Consider the following 16,822-nt stretch of genomic DNA (forward strand, 5'->3'; position numbering starts at 1 on the left):
CGCAGTTTGGGCTGGCAGCTGTCTCAGTCCGCTTCTGGCTGGACAAGGTAAGGATCTTTGCCTAGCTCTTTAAAAGATCCGGGGGGAGGACTGCTGAATGCTCACCCGGCTTAGAGTAGGGAAGCTGCCGACGGAATTCTTGCACCGGAGGGGAGGGAGTGGGGGTATTTTGAAAAGTTTTCTGAACTTAGAGGAGTGTCCTAAGCCATGTGCTGGCTTTGGAGAGCGCCTGGGAGCGTTCCTCCTCCTTCCAGAAGCAGAGGGGTCACGGAAAGAAGGCTGCCTACCCTGCAGAGGAAATTTTGCGTTTGAGGATAGATGCGCCTCCAAGGATGCTCCGGGCACCACGCATGGCTCACCAGAGACTCTGAATTTCAGTTTGAAGTGAGGTACACCGGCAAGTGTCAGTGGTTCAGCTAGGTCCCTACTGTTCTGACGCTATTTCTGTTTTATCCCAAAGTTTTCCACTTCTCTGAATGTATTGTCCACACAGGGTCTGGAGATGTGTACACGTTCCTAGATGGAGGCACACAGGTGTGAAGGAAGGAGACCCTGAAGCCTGAGCAGGGTGAAGCAGGCTTGGCTGTTCGCAGTCCCTGCCCGGCGCTCTGGGCTTGCACACCCTTGCTGCTCCCTAGGCAGCCAATGGCTCACTGGTGAAAAAGATGCCTGTGGCCTCCCTCTGGAAGTTAGTTCCATGCCCGTACTTCTGGCTTTGTAACAAAGAAGTACTATCTTGCCGAGGATAGGGTGAAACTCAGCTTCTGTGGGCTTATTTTTGGGGGTAGTAGTGCTGCCGGTGGGGGCAGGGAGAGAAGTAGGGAGGGCTTGTCGCCGAAGACCACAGTTCACAGCTGGGAAGTCTTGCGGCTGCTTGCAGGCGTTCTCAAGAGCCTCCAGCAGCCCCCATACATCCCTATCTTCCAGGGGCAACTTTGCAGAGCCCTGATGCGACGGCTGAGTGCTGTTAGTCCCCACAGTTTAGAAGTGTGAGGATGGTAGGCATAGGAGCCTTCAAGTGTGGGGTATTCTCTGCAGGCTGCCTGCCTCCAACTCGGCCAAGCTACAGGAGCTTTTCAACCTTGTCTCTGCAAATGGGGAAACCTGGTCTCTGGCTTCCATTCTAGAAAGGGTCTTTCTTTCTTTCCTTTCCTTTCTTTTCCTTTTCTTTCTTTCTTTTCTTTTTTCCTTTTCTTTCTTTCTTTCTTTCTTTCTTTCTTTCTTTCTTTCTTTCTTTCTTTCTTTCTTTCTTTCTTTCTTTCCTTCCTTCCTTCCTTCCTTCCTTCCTTCCTTCCTTCTTTCTCTCTCTCTCTCTCTCTCTCTCTCTCTCTCATCTTGTAACTGCAGGAGGCTGGGAAGGATGGGTGGTCCTGCAACAGAGTTGCCATGTGTGGGAATGTGGCATTGCTAAGCTGTGAGTTAGAGCCAGATCATATTCTTGAGAAGAATGGAAAAATGCTCGCATCTAAAAGTGAATCTGAAGATTCATGGTATTGTTCAGGAGTTACACTTGTCCAGATTTAAAAATGAGCGATGGGCCAATTCTTATTACAGAAATAGAGGGACACGCTTATAGAAATCCCCCAGTACTTTTCCCCTCAAAGAGATAATCTGTGGTTTTATGTGTTTCAAGTACTTTTAAGTTTCAGGTCATTTATAAGAATTAATCTATAAGGCCCTTTATGGCTGATGAGAAGTAAACATTCAATTTTACTCTTTGAGAGTATGCAGCTTGAGTCCTCCTGTATGTTGCAATATTTAAAATACCTTACTCCTGAAGGTGAACTGAGAAGCAGTAGCCTGGGCATACAGCTGGGGTGCCTGTCCATACCCACTGAATGGGATCTGCATTTAACAATGTTGCCAAATGATTTCTATACCCAGTTAAGATTGGGGTTCAAGAGGGCGTGCCTCTTCTTCTGTGGGACTCTTGTCAGCTAATGAGAACTCACTGAGCCACTAGTTCCTGCTTCATAAACGAGTGGCCCTTACAGTTCATGTGTAACATTCCAAGATATTGTGATGGGCACGGCAGGTGTGCTACACAATGACAGCGATGATGACGATTCTGAGAATGGTTGTGAAATAGCACAAGTTATTCACCTTCTAGTAAAATAGTCTGCTACCGTGTTTAACTCAGGATGACTAGTTTTCTTCCTGTGTGGCACAAATTTATTGTTTCCCACTCTGACTTCTAAATGAATTAACTGGGAACAGTGGGATTTCTAAGCCTTGGATGACTACCAATAGCACGCAACTAAAGAACACAGGGAAACCCGGGGATATAGCTCTCTGCTGGTCTAAAGGTGAGTTCAGCTGCTCAATGATGTCACAGTTGTTCCAGTGTCTTTTCTCTCAGCTCTGTCCTCTCAGCTGCGTCCACAACACCAGCTACGGGATTTCCTTGTGAAAATGCCTAATGGGTGGGAGGAAGATCTGGAGGTTGGCTTGGGGAAAAAATGAGTAATTCAAAGCGGTCTGCACAGTAAATGCTGCAAGAGAAATAAAAGTCAATGCCGGCTCCTGTCTCTGGGGATTCTGTAGACTTGATTCTGACTTATCACTTCACTGAGCAGAGTCGGGGCAGGGGTGGGGGGAGCCAAAACTCAGAATCTGTTGGCCAGGAAAAGAAGGGACACACACACACACCCCACATACCAGGGAGGGGCAAGCCAGAGGGGGAGGGAATAAGGAGGGAGGTCAACGCCAAACTTCCTTTCAGAAGAGAGACAGCCCGAGAGAGGGAGCTTTAGGATTGCCAGCCAAGCCACACAGCACAGTGGTTTCTCATGTTTTTCCCTAGAAGAGATCCCCGAGTTGTCATTTGGTGAACAGTCCTGCTGGCCCAGGCTCTTCTGTCGGAAGCGGAGCCAAGCTCCAGTGTGCCTGTTCCTGCCCTTGGAAGTCCAGTGGTCTTCCCGGTAATGGACTGCCTCTCTCTGGGATACAGGTAAGTACTCCGGGGACTGATCTTCATTTTCAGACCAGCTGAGTCTCAGTGTTAGGGAGAAAAAAAAAATTGCTTTTCAGACATGATCTCAAATATCCGTTAGGATTTAGGGTATCATTGGACAATAGTGGTTATCTTGGTGACTATAAACTACATACACATCAGCAGGTCTTACTATTCAGTTTTGATGTTCAGGTTGTACAGTTCTGATCTCCCAGGTCAGGGAAGCACCAGTGAGTTGGGATTTGGGGTTGCATTTGGTCTTGGCAGATGTTTAATATTGTCAATATATTGCTCTTATTGAAAGGGTCCCAAGTATCTCCCCTTAAACTCTCAGCAACTGCTCAACTGTTGAGCAGCCAGAGGGAGGATGCTGACTGAACGTGCGTCAGCAGCAGGATGGACTTTCCCCTGCTTTCTCACAGACAGCATGTTGACTGCACGTGTTTGACTGAGGGTCCCTAGTTTTGTCTTGAAATGTTCAGGTTCAGCGTATTTCGAAAGGGGCATTGCAGCAAGCGCAAGTCACAAGTTTGTGCGGGTAGAGGGAACACATTTGTGACATTTTTATCGAAAAATTGAGCATGTACATTCCTTTACTTACGACATTGTAAAAAAAAAAAAAATTGAGCATGCCTATGTATTTAGGCATATCACAATACATAACATCAAAATTCTTTGTAGAATTTAATAGAACATTTCCGAATTGAGAGCCGATGACATAATTGTTCATTGCATCTTTCATGTGAGAAAACATCACAAAATTACATCCTTCAAAGCTTTTGAGATTATTTTCTCTTATTTTTCTCTCTCGTCAAGTGGATCTAAGTACTGCTGCGCTTCATAATTTCACTCCTCATTATGATTTTTGCTGACCTAGTCTCCAGTTGTGAGTGAATAAGGTGTCAGGGTTCATGCTGCATGTTTTAAGGGTGACACAATAAAGACGGGGTGCCTGTCGGATAACGGAGAACGTCACTGGTGCCCTGGCTGCTTATCTTGACATTGATTTTACAGGCAGTGAATGGTATTGGTTTGGAAGATCTGCATGTTATGCCAGGCAAAATTGGCAGGGTCTAAATTGTTATGAGTTGTGGAACTGTTTATAGCATATTCTCTCAAATGAGGCCATCTTTGGATGAGAATTCAGGCTGTACTCTGTAATCAAGGGAAGAGAAGCAATAGACAAAGTGGAAAATTTTATAAAACATTTGTAGAGTGCCTGGGTATTTTAAACACTGTAAAATGCTTCCTGATTTTTATATCTTCCTTTTCTTTATGCATACCTGCTTTGTCTTTTCTGCCCTGTGCAAAGAGAATGCAAGCCAATTAGAATGAAATGAAAGTTGATTTTCACATGCAACCGTGCCGCCTGGCATGGAGGTGTTTTAGCTGCTCTTGACTTCTTGTATGGCTCATTTTGCTACATCTAGGTAACACCTCCTATCTACCTCTCCACAGCTCCCACCCCAGACAGACCCTCCAGATCTAGTCTGCCAATCCAGCTAGGAAGCACTGTCATCATCAAAATGACGGACGAGCCCAAAAAAGAGATCCTGGGGACCCCAAAATCTCCCCTGCCAGCGACAACGGAGAAAAGCCCCAAGAGCGAAGTGGTGATCACCACAGTGCCGCTGGTCAGTGAGATTCAGCTGATGGCAGCCACTGGGGGAGCTGAACTCTCCTGCTCCCGTTGCGTCATTCCCTTTGCTGTGGTGGTCTTCATTGCAGGCATAGTGGTCACTGCGGTGGCTTACAGCTTCAACTCCCATGGCTCCATCATCTCCATCTTTGGCCTGGTCCTTTTGTCATCTGGACTTTTTTTATTAGCCTCCAGTGCCTTGTGCTGGAAGGTGAGACAGCAGAGCAAGAAAGCCAGGAGACGGGAGAGTCAGACAGCTCTCGTGGCACATCAGAGAAGCCTGTTTGCTTAAGACTGAATGAGACCAAATAGGACGCCTGTCCTGAAAAACCTGCTCTACCCTTGTCCACCGACTCACCTTGAACTCGCCTGGGGGACAATGGACTTGTATCAGACAAGGAAAGGGGTAGGATGGGATGGGAGTGGAGGGGTCGTGCATGGCGAGGGTTGACGAGTGTCTTCTAATGACAACCTTAACCCTAAGGGCTATTTCTAATAGGGCAAAAATCAGCTTTTCCTTCACAACAGACGATTTTGGGGGGGGGCCCTAGGTGGTGTGCTGCATTAGACAACACTTGGTCCACATTGGAGAGTTGACGATAAATAACAGGACAATAAAAAGACAGGTGTGGTGCACCGTCTACCTGCCTCCAAAAGAATGAACAAGCTGTATCCTAAGAACATTCTGCCAGGGTTCCACATGGCCTTGGACTCTGCATCGTGCTTTGAGATTCTGTGATCATTTGTTTTCAAGAAGTTGACTTTCTGGCATCTGTTTTCATTGTTCATTTTCAGTAACTCATCACTGGTGGTACTTTATCTTAAAGAATAAACTAATATTTTTATTTGTTAACATTGGATAATCTGAGTTAATTGAAGTCAGTGTCAGAAGTAAAAGAGAAAGCCAGAAAAAGGTATATTTAGATGATGGGGGTTAAATTAATGTCAAAATAATCCAATAATAGCACTTTGATGACTTTTTTATATAAAATTTAATGTTCATTTTCATTCAAAATAATAAATACTCATTGCTGCTGAAACTTTTTAAATGCTTGTTTCTGTTGTTTTTACGGCAATTCCATGTTGTCCATTTTCCCTTGTCTCATTTACAAGGTATCAGCTGTATTTTTCCCAGACACTGCTTCTTAACTTTTTATATATTTTATATATATTACATATCTTGTGTATAGTATGCAAGATATACATCTTTTATATTTATAATATCACTTTTTTCTACTACTTCTGGAGTTAGTATTAATTATGTTTGCTTTACCATAAAATATTTCTATGCTGTTATTAGGAAATTCATGACAAGCATCTGAAATTTTATCATGTGCTTTTAGATAGCAATTCCATTTTTAATAAATTTGAATTAATTATCTGCCTAATACATGTTTCTGAGCACCAACTATGTAACAGACCTTTTATAGATTCTCTAGTGGCTTATTTGGTTGGTTTTAATACAAAGCAATAAAGATTCTTTCTGGGATACTGCTGTGGGTATTGAGCCATTCCACAACAAGAACTCCAGCCAGAAATATTCCTTGTTCATATAGAGTAAACCACAATAAATCAAGGCAGGAAAATAGATAGGAAGCAAATTATAAGAACCTGGATAAAATAAATAAGCAAACAAAGCCTAGCATACCATATTCAGTGAAAGGCGTTCTGTAGAGAAATGTAATTGAATGTGACTGGAATCCTTTGATGCTGACTACCGCTGGTGCTCAGGCAACTTCATAAGTGGGTAAGCAGTAAGGACTTTGGAGGTCTGCCGTTGGCTTAGAGAGGACAACAATATGGTCATTCCAGTGTGAGGAAGCCTGCCCTCCGCCAGGTTTCCTTTTCTACTTAAAGATATTCAGAGCTTTATGGGAAAATTCCTCAGGTCAACTCAAGGCTCTTGCCCATCTGGGTCAAAATGGATGTATCCCACCTCCACTCTTACTCTAAGCCCTGCAAGTGTCCATGAGCTAATCAGGCCAGGTTCTCTTAGACGGGTCTCATGTAGCTTTTTTATTTAGATCACAGTATGATAATGTCTTGCATAACTGGTTTCTCAGTAAGTGCCTAATTGAGGTGCTAAATGAACAAAAGAATGCAAACTCAGGGAGTGGGTGCTTTACCAATCCACAATCCATTCTAATTTCTTCAGATTTGATAGTTTCATTCCTAACTCTCTCCAAAATACAGTCTCCCACTCCACCCTGTCTCTACCGAGGGCACCAGGTCTAGCGCTTATTAACTATGTTTTATTTTTTCCAGTCACATCTGCAAACTTCAATAGGCCAGAACAGCCATCCCATGAATAGTTTCCAACCACCAGGGGGCCTCATGCTGCTTCCTGAGGTCCAAACGCAATACCACAGAAAGGCTCCAGTTCAATTGACCGCCCTGGTAGAGGAGTTATTCTGTCTGGGAACGGATGGGGGTCCCTCCAGTCCCATGACAAAATACAGACCCTTCCAAAGCTGTAAGATACAGAGATGGTACTACATAAGGAAAACTGCCACTCAACACAAGAAAACTAAAATAACTGCCACTCAACACAAAAGACTAATTATGAATTAGCTCACGACTTGTGTTATTGGGAAAGAACTAACGTTACAAATAGCTTCTTTATATAAATGGCATCAAATGCATATATATACATGAAACATGCACAAATGTATATTTTAAAAGATCACCTGACCCACCCTGATGTATCAGAAACCAGTGGTATCACCAGGCAGGATTCCCGTAAAACCCAAACATTCCAGAATGCACAGGAGTACTTTTACCTTACCCTGTGCATCAGGTCTCTGGCCTACGTGAAAAACCACATATGCCTGGAGACTGCTCTCCCCTCATTGCTGCCTTGCTTACATTAAGCAATCTTCCCTAGAGAACAGGTGGATGAGCCAAATGACAAATCCTCAAATCTGTCTCTGCATTCTGCCACTGCTCTCTGCCTAAAGGAACACATATATGAATATAGGTGGATGGACAATGATGGCTAGACAATAATAGAAACATAATGACAGATATGGTAGATAATGATATAGTTAATAGACCATCAGAACTCCTGGGAAGAGTTTTGGCTTTGATCTCAGCAGATGAGGTTAGCAATCTCAACTTTCCCTTTTAAAAAAAAAGCGATCCTGACAGGTTGAATGTCATCTTTACAATCAGTTTAATTTTAAGGAAATAATTTTATAAACTCTAAGGAACTATATCATTACAAAATAGGTAACAATAGCGTCTAATGTGGATTTCAGTTTCTTCCTCTCCTTAATAGATCAACAAGTAATTAAGCAACAGGCAGCACCCTGCTTTGATTAAATGTCATTAGTTAATCACCTTGTTTTACTCTGTTATCCAAAGTGTTTCTAGGACCAAAACACTCTGGAGAAAAGACACGTTCCAAAGATGAGTAATAATCTGTATTTCCTTCATGTTGTCAGATTTTCAGTGCTTTCCTATGCACTAGAGTCAGTGTGAAGGAGCATTCAAAATGGGAGCTCAGTGATGGGTCCTCACCACAAAAGAAAAATTGAGATGGTGAGTTATCCCATTTTTTTCTTATCTCATTGAGCTTTTCAAGCCAACCTTGTCTTAAGTGCCTTGCAAAAATGAATGCTATGATAGAAAATCTAAAGAGAAATAAAATAAGTAAATCACAAGTTTCTAAGTCATTTCTAAGAGCCTGCTTCCCAATGATTGAAAACTTATCTAAAGGATTTTCATGGATAAATTGCTTACACTTTTTTTTTAAATCATTCCTTGACTCTAGTACTGATCAACTGTCCCTGCCATGAAGTCCACAGTCCCCACCACTCTCTGAAGTGTCTGCTACTCTGTATGACTGAGGAAACCATAGCACACAGAGGTGACTTCCTCAAACAAGCTCTTATAGCCCATGAAGCTGAGCAGTGCAGCTGGCAAGCGGACCTCTCCTTACAGTTAACCCAGCATCTTAGTCTGTGGAGGTGGCTATAACAAAGATAGAAGAAAGCAGGTGGCTTATAAACAATATGAATTTCTCTCTCATAGTTCAGGAGCCTCAGAAGTCTGAGATCAAGTGATTGGCAAAGTCAGTATCTAGTTAGAGCCTTTTTCTAGTTCCTAGACTCTGATTTCCCGTGCTTACAAAGAGTGGAAGCCACAAAGGTGCTCTCTGAGGCTTTCTCCCGTCTGTGAAGCAATCATTCTCATGACATCATCATCTCATTCAACATTGGGAATGGGATTTCAATACATGCTTTTGTTGGGAGGGAGACCATTCAGTCTCCAGCACCCTGTTTGATATCAAGGAAGCCATAACTGAAATCATTGCTATAATATCTCAAGAGAAGGAAAGCAATAAAGATTTTCTAACGTGTGCTTTTAAAAACTCTGATTAAAGTAGAGCAAATAGAGATGTACAGGCTAATGTGGGGAATAGACTGAGCCAGACCCTATACTGACTGGCATACACAGGAGTCAGGTCCGGGATCACCTCAGGTGAGGTTTCTTTGGGGATACCCCAAATGAACCGCTGGACTCAGAACTCCAACCACGGAAAAAAAAAATCACAGGATCTATGGTCTGACTCTCAAGGACATGCGTCAGAATGGGCCTTCTCAGTTGCTGAAGGCTGTGCAGTGGATAGTATGCCCAGATATACATGGAGGACACAACAGTTAATTGAGGCCTTTACAGGACAAGCAGAACCATAGTAGAGGTTGGAGGGCTGAACAAATTGGACAGCTCTCCTGGCCAAGCGTTGAGGGCAAGTATCTGGGCGAGTAGAAACTCTCAGGTGGGTTATGTCAGCCAATGGACCTTGGAAGCATTTCCTCAACCTTGGCTCAACAAAACCAACATTTCAGAACTATTGAAACCACTTAAGCAGTATCCTTGGAACCTGCTCTCATAGAAGATGGCATCCTAGGATGACATCAGTGGCTATCCCCCATCCCCAGGGAACTGAAAAGGTTAGATTTCTGGGAGCAGCCCTCTCCCCTCTCTCTTTGCTACCCCCAGATACAAGAAAAAAAATGGAAGCAATTGTGTCATCTACTTTTCCCTATTCTTCGGCCCTTCCCACCCTGATTTGTGGCCAGCATGGGCATGCATCTGTTTCAACTATGTAAACATCACCAAAAATAAAATAAAATCCTTTAAAAGTACAAATGAGTAAAGTACAACACACAGTAACAGGTGTACGACTCAATAATTTGCACAAAGCAATGTGCAGAACAAATCTCCAGATGAAGAAACTGAACACCAAGCACGCTCTGTGCTCAGTCCCAATCACACTCTTTTCAGAAGAAACCACTGTCCTGGCCTCTCACGCATGCTTGCCTGTTTCTTTACCTTGCATCAGTGGCATCATGTAGTATATACTCTAGTGTCTGGCTCACGTGCAAGGCAACATATGTGAGATACAGCTGCCGTGTTCTCTATAGACACCAATGGTTCATTCTCATTGCCATGTAGAATTCAATTGTGCAACTACAGCACCATTTGTTTATCCATCCTAGCAGGGACAGATTTACAGATCTCAGATACTTTGTAGTCTCTAACCAGAAAACGCAGTTCTCCCAGTAGCCAGCCTCCAAGATGGCCTGAATGATTCTTGCCTCCTGGTATACATGGACAGGTGGGATTCTGCTCTCACACTGTCCCAATGCTGCAAGCAACAGAAATAAGAGAGGTGATGATTTGTTACTTCCAAGATAAGAAATGCTTGTTGTTTCAAGTTGCTCAGTTTGGGGTTATGATTTTATTATGCCCTTCTTTGTGCTTTTGGACTTACATATGCAGAAGTTGCTGTAGGTAGATGAGAATTCCAGAATGGAGGGTAGGATTTGTTTGGCTTTACTGCCAGAAAATTTTCAAAATTAGTTTAACCAAGTTAATTCTCCTCCCTGCACTGTAAGACTCTGGATGCCTGACATCTTCACTGATTTTTTCCCCATTTTTTTTTTAAATCTTAGTTGTTATGATGAAGAGAATGCCTGCTTTTATATATGCTTGAGACAAGGGAGTGGCATCCAAGCACAGACCAGTTAGTGCAGAGCAGGCCCACGAGAGGAGAGGCAGTCAGGGGACAAAAAGATTAGATTTAGGAGCTTTGAAAATGCAAAACAGTAGGAGGTAAATTCTCCAGAAAGAGAAACCAGACTCTGGAAATCAAACTACAGAGTGGGGATTGAATTAGTCACCCGGACAGCAGCATTCATCAAGCATACCTCATGTCCCAAACAGCACATCTCATCTGACCATCACAACAGCCCAATGAAACAGATGCAATGACTATGTTCCAGACTAACCAACTAACAGATATTACACGGCCAGCTGTAAAGAGTAGGATTTGCATTCAAGATCTGCAAGTCACTGACAACCCGTGCTACCCTGCCTGGTACACAGTAAATTTTCAACCCTGGATTCTTGGAAAAAGAAAAAATGTGTCTAAGCAGAAGCTTAAAAAAGGAGGACAAAAATAAGTTCAGAAAGCGGGATTTCAAGCAGAGATGATTACAGACACAAGTGCCACCTGAAGCCAGGCTTTCTCATAATGACTTTCAAATATTTTTACACTTTACAAATATCACAGGCAGATGCTCTGGTTTATTGGCTACTGCTTGCAGTAGGGGTGTCAGTTTGTATTCTGGCTGCTCCACTTCCCATTCAGCTCCCTGCTTCTGGCGTGGGAAAGCAGCCAAGGACGGCCCAAAGCCTTGGGACTGTGCACCTGAGTGGGAGACCCAGAAGAAGCTCCTGGCTCCTGGCTTTGGATCAGCTCAGCTCTGGCCATTGTGGCTACTTGGGGAGTGAACCAACAGACAAAAAATCTTCCTCTCTGTCTCTCCTCTTCTCTGTATATCTGACTTTCCAATAAAAATAAATAAATATTTTTTAAAAAATAATAAAAAACAATACCTTTGTAGGCAATCCTGCTATGAAACAATGTTAAGATATCAGTGACTCAAACCAGCTTGTTTGAGTCAATATTCCTTGTAGTGGAATATTGGGACCTTCTCCATTCATTCTTCCACTAATTCGCTCATTTGTCCACTATTTTCTGAGCACATATAATAGATAAGGCTATCTTGAGACTGGAAATTCAAGCAGCGAAATAACATGTTTTGTAATTAAGGTGACCCTGGTGAAGGTGGTTCAGACAAAAACATCATACAGAAACAATAAAAACCTTTAGAGGCAGCTTTCCGATCTGAGTACTAATCCACACGTATTTGAATCCAGGCATTTGTGGTATCAACATAGAACAGCAACAATATGCCTATGATAATTTGGAATAAATTAATACAGGAGTGTTGAGCATAAACCTAAAGGCGTATGGCCTAATCCCTATTGGTTTCTCCACCCTTTCCATGTTAATCGCACATCCATCTGAGCCACAACCTTATGAGTCTTGGCCTTCTTGCACTAGTTGTGGTACATGTTGTAAATTAATCAATCAGTAATAACCAAGAATATTCACTAGCTAATCACTCAGGAGGCAGAAACATCCTACAAATATCCTTTGCCTACAAACCCTGAGGAGTAGGAAGCTCAGCGGAGATTATCCAGGCAAGGGAAGTCGCACGAGCCTTTTGGGTTGTTTCAAATAAAATAGATCATCTACTGTTGAGTCACGATGGCTCTGATACTCATTGCTCTTAAATTCTCATTTCTTTGCCTCAGGAAGCATAAGTCTTGTCCAAAAAAAAAATAGTATGACACCTTTTCTCCATTTCAGCCTTCTATCAAGGAAAGCAAATACAGATGATTTTCCATTTCAGGTTCAAATACAGAATGGATTGTTCCTTGTTTCACTTGAGAATAGCTGACAAGCATTTGAAGACTGGCAACCCTCTGGTCATAAATCAGTCATAATCATACTATTGTATGAACCCAGAGAAACAAATGGAACAGAGGGAAGGAGTAGAATTATAAGAACCCTAAGTTTGGAAGGCACATGTAGAAAGCACGATGCAAAGTCGCTAGTCCAGAGAGCAAAAGGGATATTTGGAGGCACAACTTGTGTTGCTACACTCCTCTGCAACTAGGCTCTATAATAAAAGTGCTTGCATCAGAGGAAGGCTGACAACGCATTTTAGCACTTTCACAGTTCTAACTTAATCATGGCAGGAAGCTTTTCTGCTACTGGGAGGACAAGTTGCGTCACTGGGAACATCTGACTCCAGGATCTGGTGTCAATCACTTTGCCTAAGGTCACTAAAAAAAAAATACTAGGGTGTCCCCTTACAACATAAAGTCTTTGCCCGGGTGACAATTAAGAGGAAACACACAGCATGATAAATAATTGAACAGGTGGATTAAAGAAATACCATTCCTTCCTGTGCCAAATAAGAGTCCTGATTGACGATTACAAACCCAAACACTTTGGCCTGTCTTCCGCTGTAGGCCGAGGTTCTCACCAGTTAAACTGCTCCTTTGCTTTATGTCACCTCTCTAGGTTGTTCAGAAATCTCTATGGCCTTGTGGAGTTAGACAAGCTTTAAAGAAAGGAAACACCTCCGGAGAAGTCCCCAGGGCAGCTTTCATGGGACACCTGCCAGTGACTGGTGTGGCAGAGAACTGTCCACTGAGCGGGATATTTTGGACTTGTGCAAGATAAGCTCTGCTCTGGGTCAAATAGCAAGTTTGTCTGGCTCATTTGATTTAACAAATATCCTCCCGTTGGGCTTGCCGCTGCCAAAACTCCTGGGAAGCACAACTTAAGTATAACTTTTTTTTTATATACAAAGTTTTATATTTCTGCTTTGTTAGCTTGTTTTCTGTGCAGACCAACAACACCGTTTAAGTCTCCTAAAAGATTAAAGACATCAATGGATTGTATCCTTCATGGAAGTCCAAACAAACTGGTTTGTAGATGCCCTGGGAAATGTTTAATGTCAGAGTGCCCTGAATAATATTTCCTCATCAACAGGTAGATGCTTTTTCTAATAAAAGGAAAAGTATAACCGGAATGAAAATATAACAGTGAGAAGGAGGAAAGAGAGAAAGAACAAACACAGCAACCTTCAGCAATGTACTACCACATTAGTACCCGTTTGCAGCCCACCGGCGGTATTTGAAATCCCCACTGAAAACAAAACCCCAGCTACCACAGCATATTTTTAAATGGTTATGAAAGGAGTCTGAACATTTGGTCTTGCGATGCCCAGGATTCTCGGGCTACTTCTCACACAGTGCTTAGGTGAGCCTCTGTTTCCCTAGGCTTAGTCAAGGAAAAACAGTGATACTTGCTAAAACAATAAGGGATGAGAGGAGCGGGAGGAAGACAGAGTGCACAGAGAATCCAACCTGGTGACTCCAATAGCCCCAAACAGAAAAGAGAATTACATAAGAATTGTTTTTAAGAACAAGAGAAAATTTTTAAAAGAAAAAAATGTGTTGTGGAAGATATCAAGACATTTACTAAAATAACATTATACTGACTCTTCCTGATAGGTTGCTGACCTCAGTGCTTACCAACTAATGGTCCCAACTCCCACTTAACACTAGATCATTTTGGAATAAATTTCAGATAATACTAACAGGTGGCTTTAAAGACAAACTTTTATAGTTTTTTTTTTTAATTTGGCTGAGATTAGTTGAGTGAAGTTAGGTACTGTAGAAGACCAACTAGAATCATTCATGTTAGATATTTTAATAAAAGTTATAACATACTTCACCTGGTTTTTCATCCTAACTAAAGATAAGTTTCATATGAATTTTGCAAAAATGTTTCGTGGATGTGTTTTCTGATGCTTAGATAGTGGATCCCGTGCAGATAAACAACCAGACCTGTAGGCTCGTGGGAGGTGGAGCTTCTGAGAAACAAGGGTGGAGTGCAGATTCTGTAATTGAGAAGGGTGCTGACCCCGCAAAAGGGTGCAAAATGCAGTGTGAGATTACAGGGGGTACCGAGGAGCAGGGAGATCAGAGAGCCTCTGCCGGCTACTGCAAGGTCTGCCGCCAGGGCTGCTCTTTGATCTTCATCCTTCAGGCCATATTATTAATCTCCCTAGAGGGCTGCCCTTTCCCTCCTTGCACACCCAATCCAGTCCGGAATCACAAAAGGCCAAGGAAGGTTGGGAAAGCACATCCAGATACGCAGTCTTCCCCAGGCATCCCTGGCGACCCTCCCATGAGTCCTCGCTGTCTCATCTACGTAAAGTGTGAAGGAGAGCAAGACATTCATAACTCAGTGGCAGCTCCCTTGCAACGTGTTTCATATATGCAAACACAGATTTCACAAAGATACACATTTGGATGTAACTTAAGGAATTTTTTGTCTTAATTGCATAGGGATGAATCACGGAGTTTTCCTTTGTACCATCGTTGATAAAAGCAAACAGAATTTTATATGTCAAGTTGAATGTTATATGCCAACAATAGGCATTTTAAGGTTCCCCTATGTACAAAACACTGGTATACATGCTAAGAGAAATGGAAAGTCTCACAATAATGGTACTTGGGCTCATGGAGTCTGCAACATTATAAGAGCATAAGAGATTAATATCACAGTAAAAGAAAAAGGAAGCAAATATATACTCCCCCCCCCCAAAAAATAGTGGTTTGAACAGAATATGACACAAAGCAAAATAAGAAAATGTCTTACGTACAGGAGCTGAGTGAATATTGAGAGGCGTTTTGGAAGTAATGGCATTGGACATGAACCTTGATATTCATGATGGATTTCATGATGATATTTGAAGTTAAAGAGAAACAATTTCCTTCAGAAAGAAAGAAAAGCTAAAGGAAAGAGAAATGCATGAGAACAAGTGGAACATATCCACAACAATGTAAGCTGTCCATGTTGGTAGGAATGCAAATGGGATGTCTTTAAGGGGAAAAGAGAAGAATAGAACCCAAAAGATACGTTGATTGCATCCAGGCAAATAATAAAGTAGTTCAGAGTGGGTAAATGCATAAAATCTGGAGCCAGATCACCTGGATCCTAGCTCTGCCTTGGTTCTGCTCCCTTAGCAATGTGGCTACGAGGTTTCCCTGGAAACAGGAGAGCTAAGCTCATCGCACTTTGAAGTGGAGAAGGGGAAGAATTCATCTTGATCTCAGGAGGCAAACGTGAAGCCTGGAGTCTCTTGGAATAAGATCAAGATCCTCCTGGAAGTCTGCTTTTGGGTTGCTGGCCACACAACAGAGCTGCGCCCAGAGAGAAGCCTATTTGCAAACCTAGCGAGGCTCAGCCAACAACAGCATTTAGGGAGGGTCCCTGCAGGCTAATGTCAGGATAGGAACCCGTAGTCTTAGGAACTATGGAAGGATCTTCCCACTTTCAGTGGTTGCCTTATTATGCAGCCTGTTTCAGGGCCAAAAGGGTACTTCACAATTGAAAAGCCAACATAGGAAGTAAAAGGGGTTGGGAAGCATGTGCCCTATGAAGTGACCTGACAACATGGGGATGGATGGGTCACCTCTCTGCTCCCTCCCCTTCCCAGGATTATAAGAACCTTTCCTCCTGGAAGGGGTGGAGTGAGAGTTAATACCAATTTAATGGGTTACAAATGGGAGTCTCTCCCTTCCTGAAAGACCTGGCAACATCACTCCTGCCATTGTGATCATGAAGAAAGCACGCACAGGGATTATTATCTAATCAGGGAATTAGACCCGGTTCATGAAGCAAGGATTAATGAATTCTTTCAAAATCTACTAGAAGAAAAAATGACCGGAGCCAGGAAATAGCACTAGTGATTACACTCTGATTTGCTATCATATGCAAACAAATTTGGGGCAACTGTTTGTAAATAATCATGAGAGTTGACAGGTTCTTATCATGAGTACTCAGCTCATACCCAACTTTCTTCAGTCTAGTCCTTGCGCAGTCTGGTCTAATTTTCTCAAACCATGTAATTCCAAATCCACCAGACACTAGTTGAAAATTTAGATTTATGGGTTCAGCATCGCAGCACAGTCAATAAGCATCCTATATGGGAGTGCCAGTTCAAGGTCTAGGTGCTATGTTTTCAATTCAGCTTTTCCTGATAAAGCATCTGAGAAGGCAATGGAAGATTGGCCCAAGTATTAGGGACCCTGCCACCCACATGAGAGAACCAGTCAGAGTTCCTGGCTCCTGGCTTCAGGCTGGCCCACCTATTGCTACTGCCACGGTTTGAAGAGTAAACAACAAGTGGGAAGATCTCTATCTCTCCCTCCCCATCTCGTGTGTGTGTGTGTGTGTGTGTGTGTGTGTGTGTGTGTGTGTGTGTGTGTGCGCGCGCGCACGCATCTGT

The 16,822-nt window shown here is 42.8% G+C and overlaps 1 protein-coding gene across 1 annotated transcript; it reads left to right on the forward strand.

Moving 5' to 3' along the window:
- The first annotated feature begins 252 nt into the window (after positions 1 to 252).
- On the forward strand, positions 253 to 5,628 carry TMEM100 (transmembrane protein 100). Its single transcript, XM_041000778.1, has 3 exons — positions 253 to 384; positions 2,804 to 2,950; positions 4,412 to 5,628. The coding sequence occupies exon 3, from the start codon at positions 4,480 to 4,482 to the stop codon at positions 4,882 to 4,884; it is 405 nt and encodes a 134-aa protein (XP_040856712.1). The 5' UTR covers positions 253 to 384; positions 2,804 to 2,950; positions 4,412 to 4,479; the 3' UTR covers positions 4,885 to 5,628.
- Positions 5,629 to 16,822: the final 11,194 nt, after the last annotated feature.

This window comes from Ochotona curzoniae, unplaced genomic scaffold (genome assembly GCF_017591425.1).
Source record: "Ochotona curzoniae isolate NIBS_2020 unplaced genomic scaffold, NIBS_Ocur_1.0 scaffold_2453, whole genome shotgun sequence".
Lineage (NCBI taxonomy): Eukaryota > Metazoa > Chordata > Mammalia > Lagomorpha > Ochotonidae > Ochotona > Ochotona curzoniae.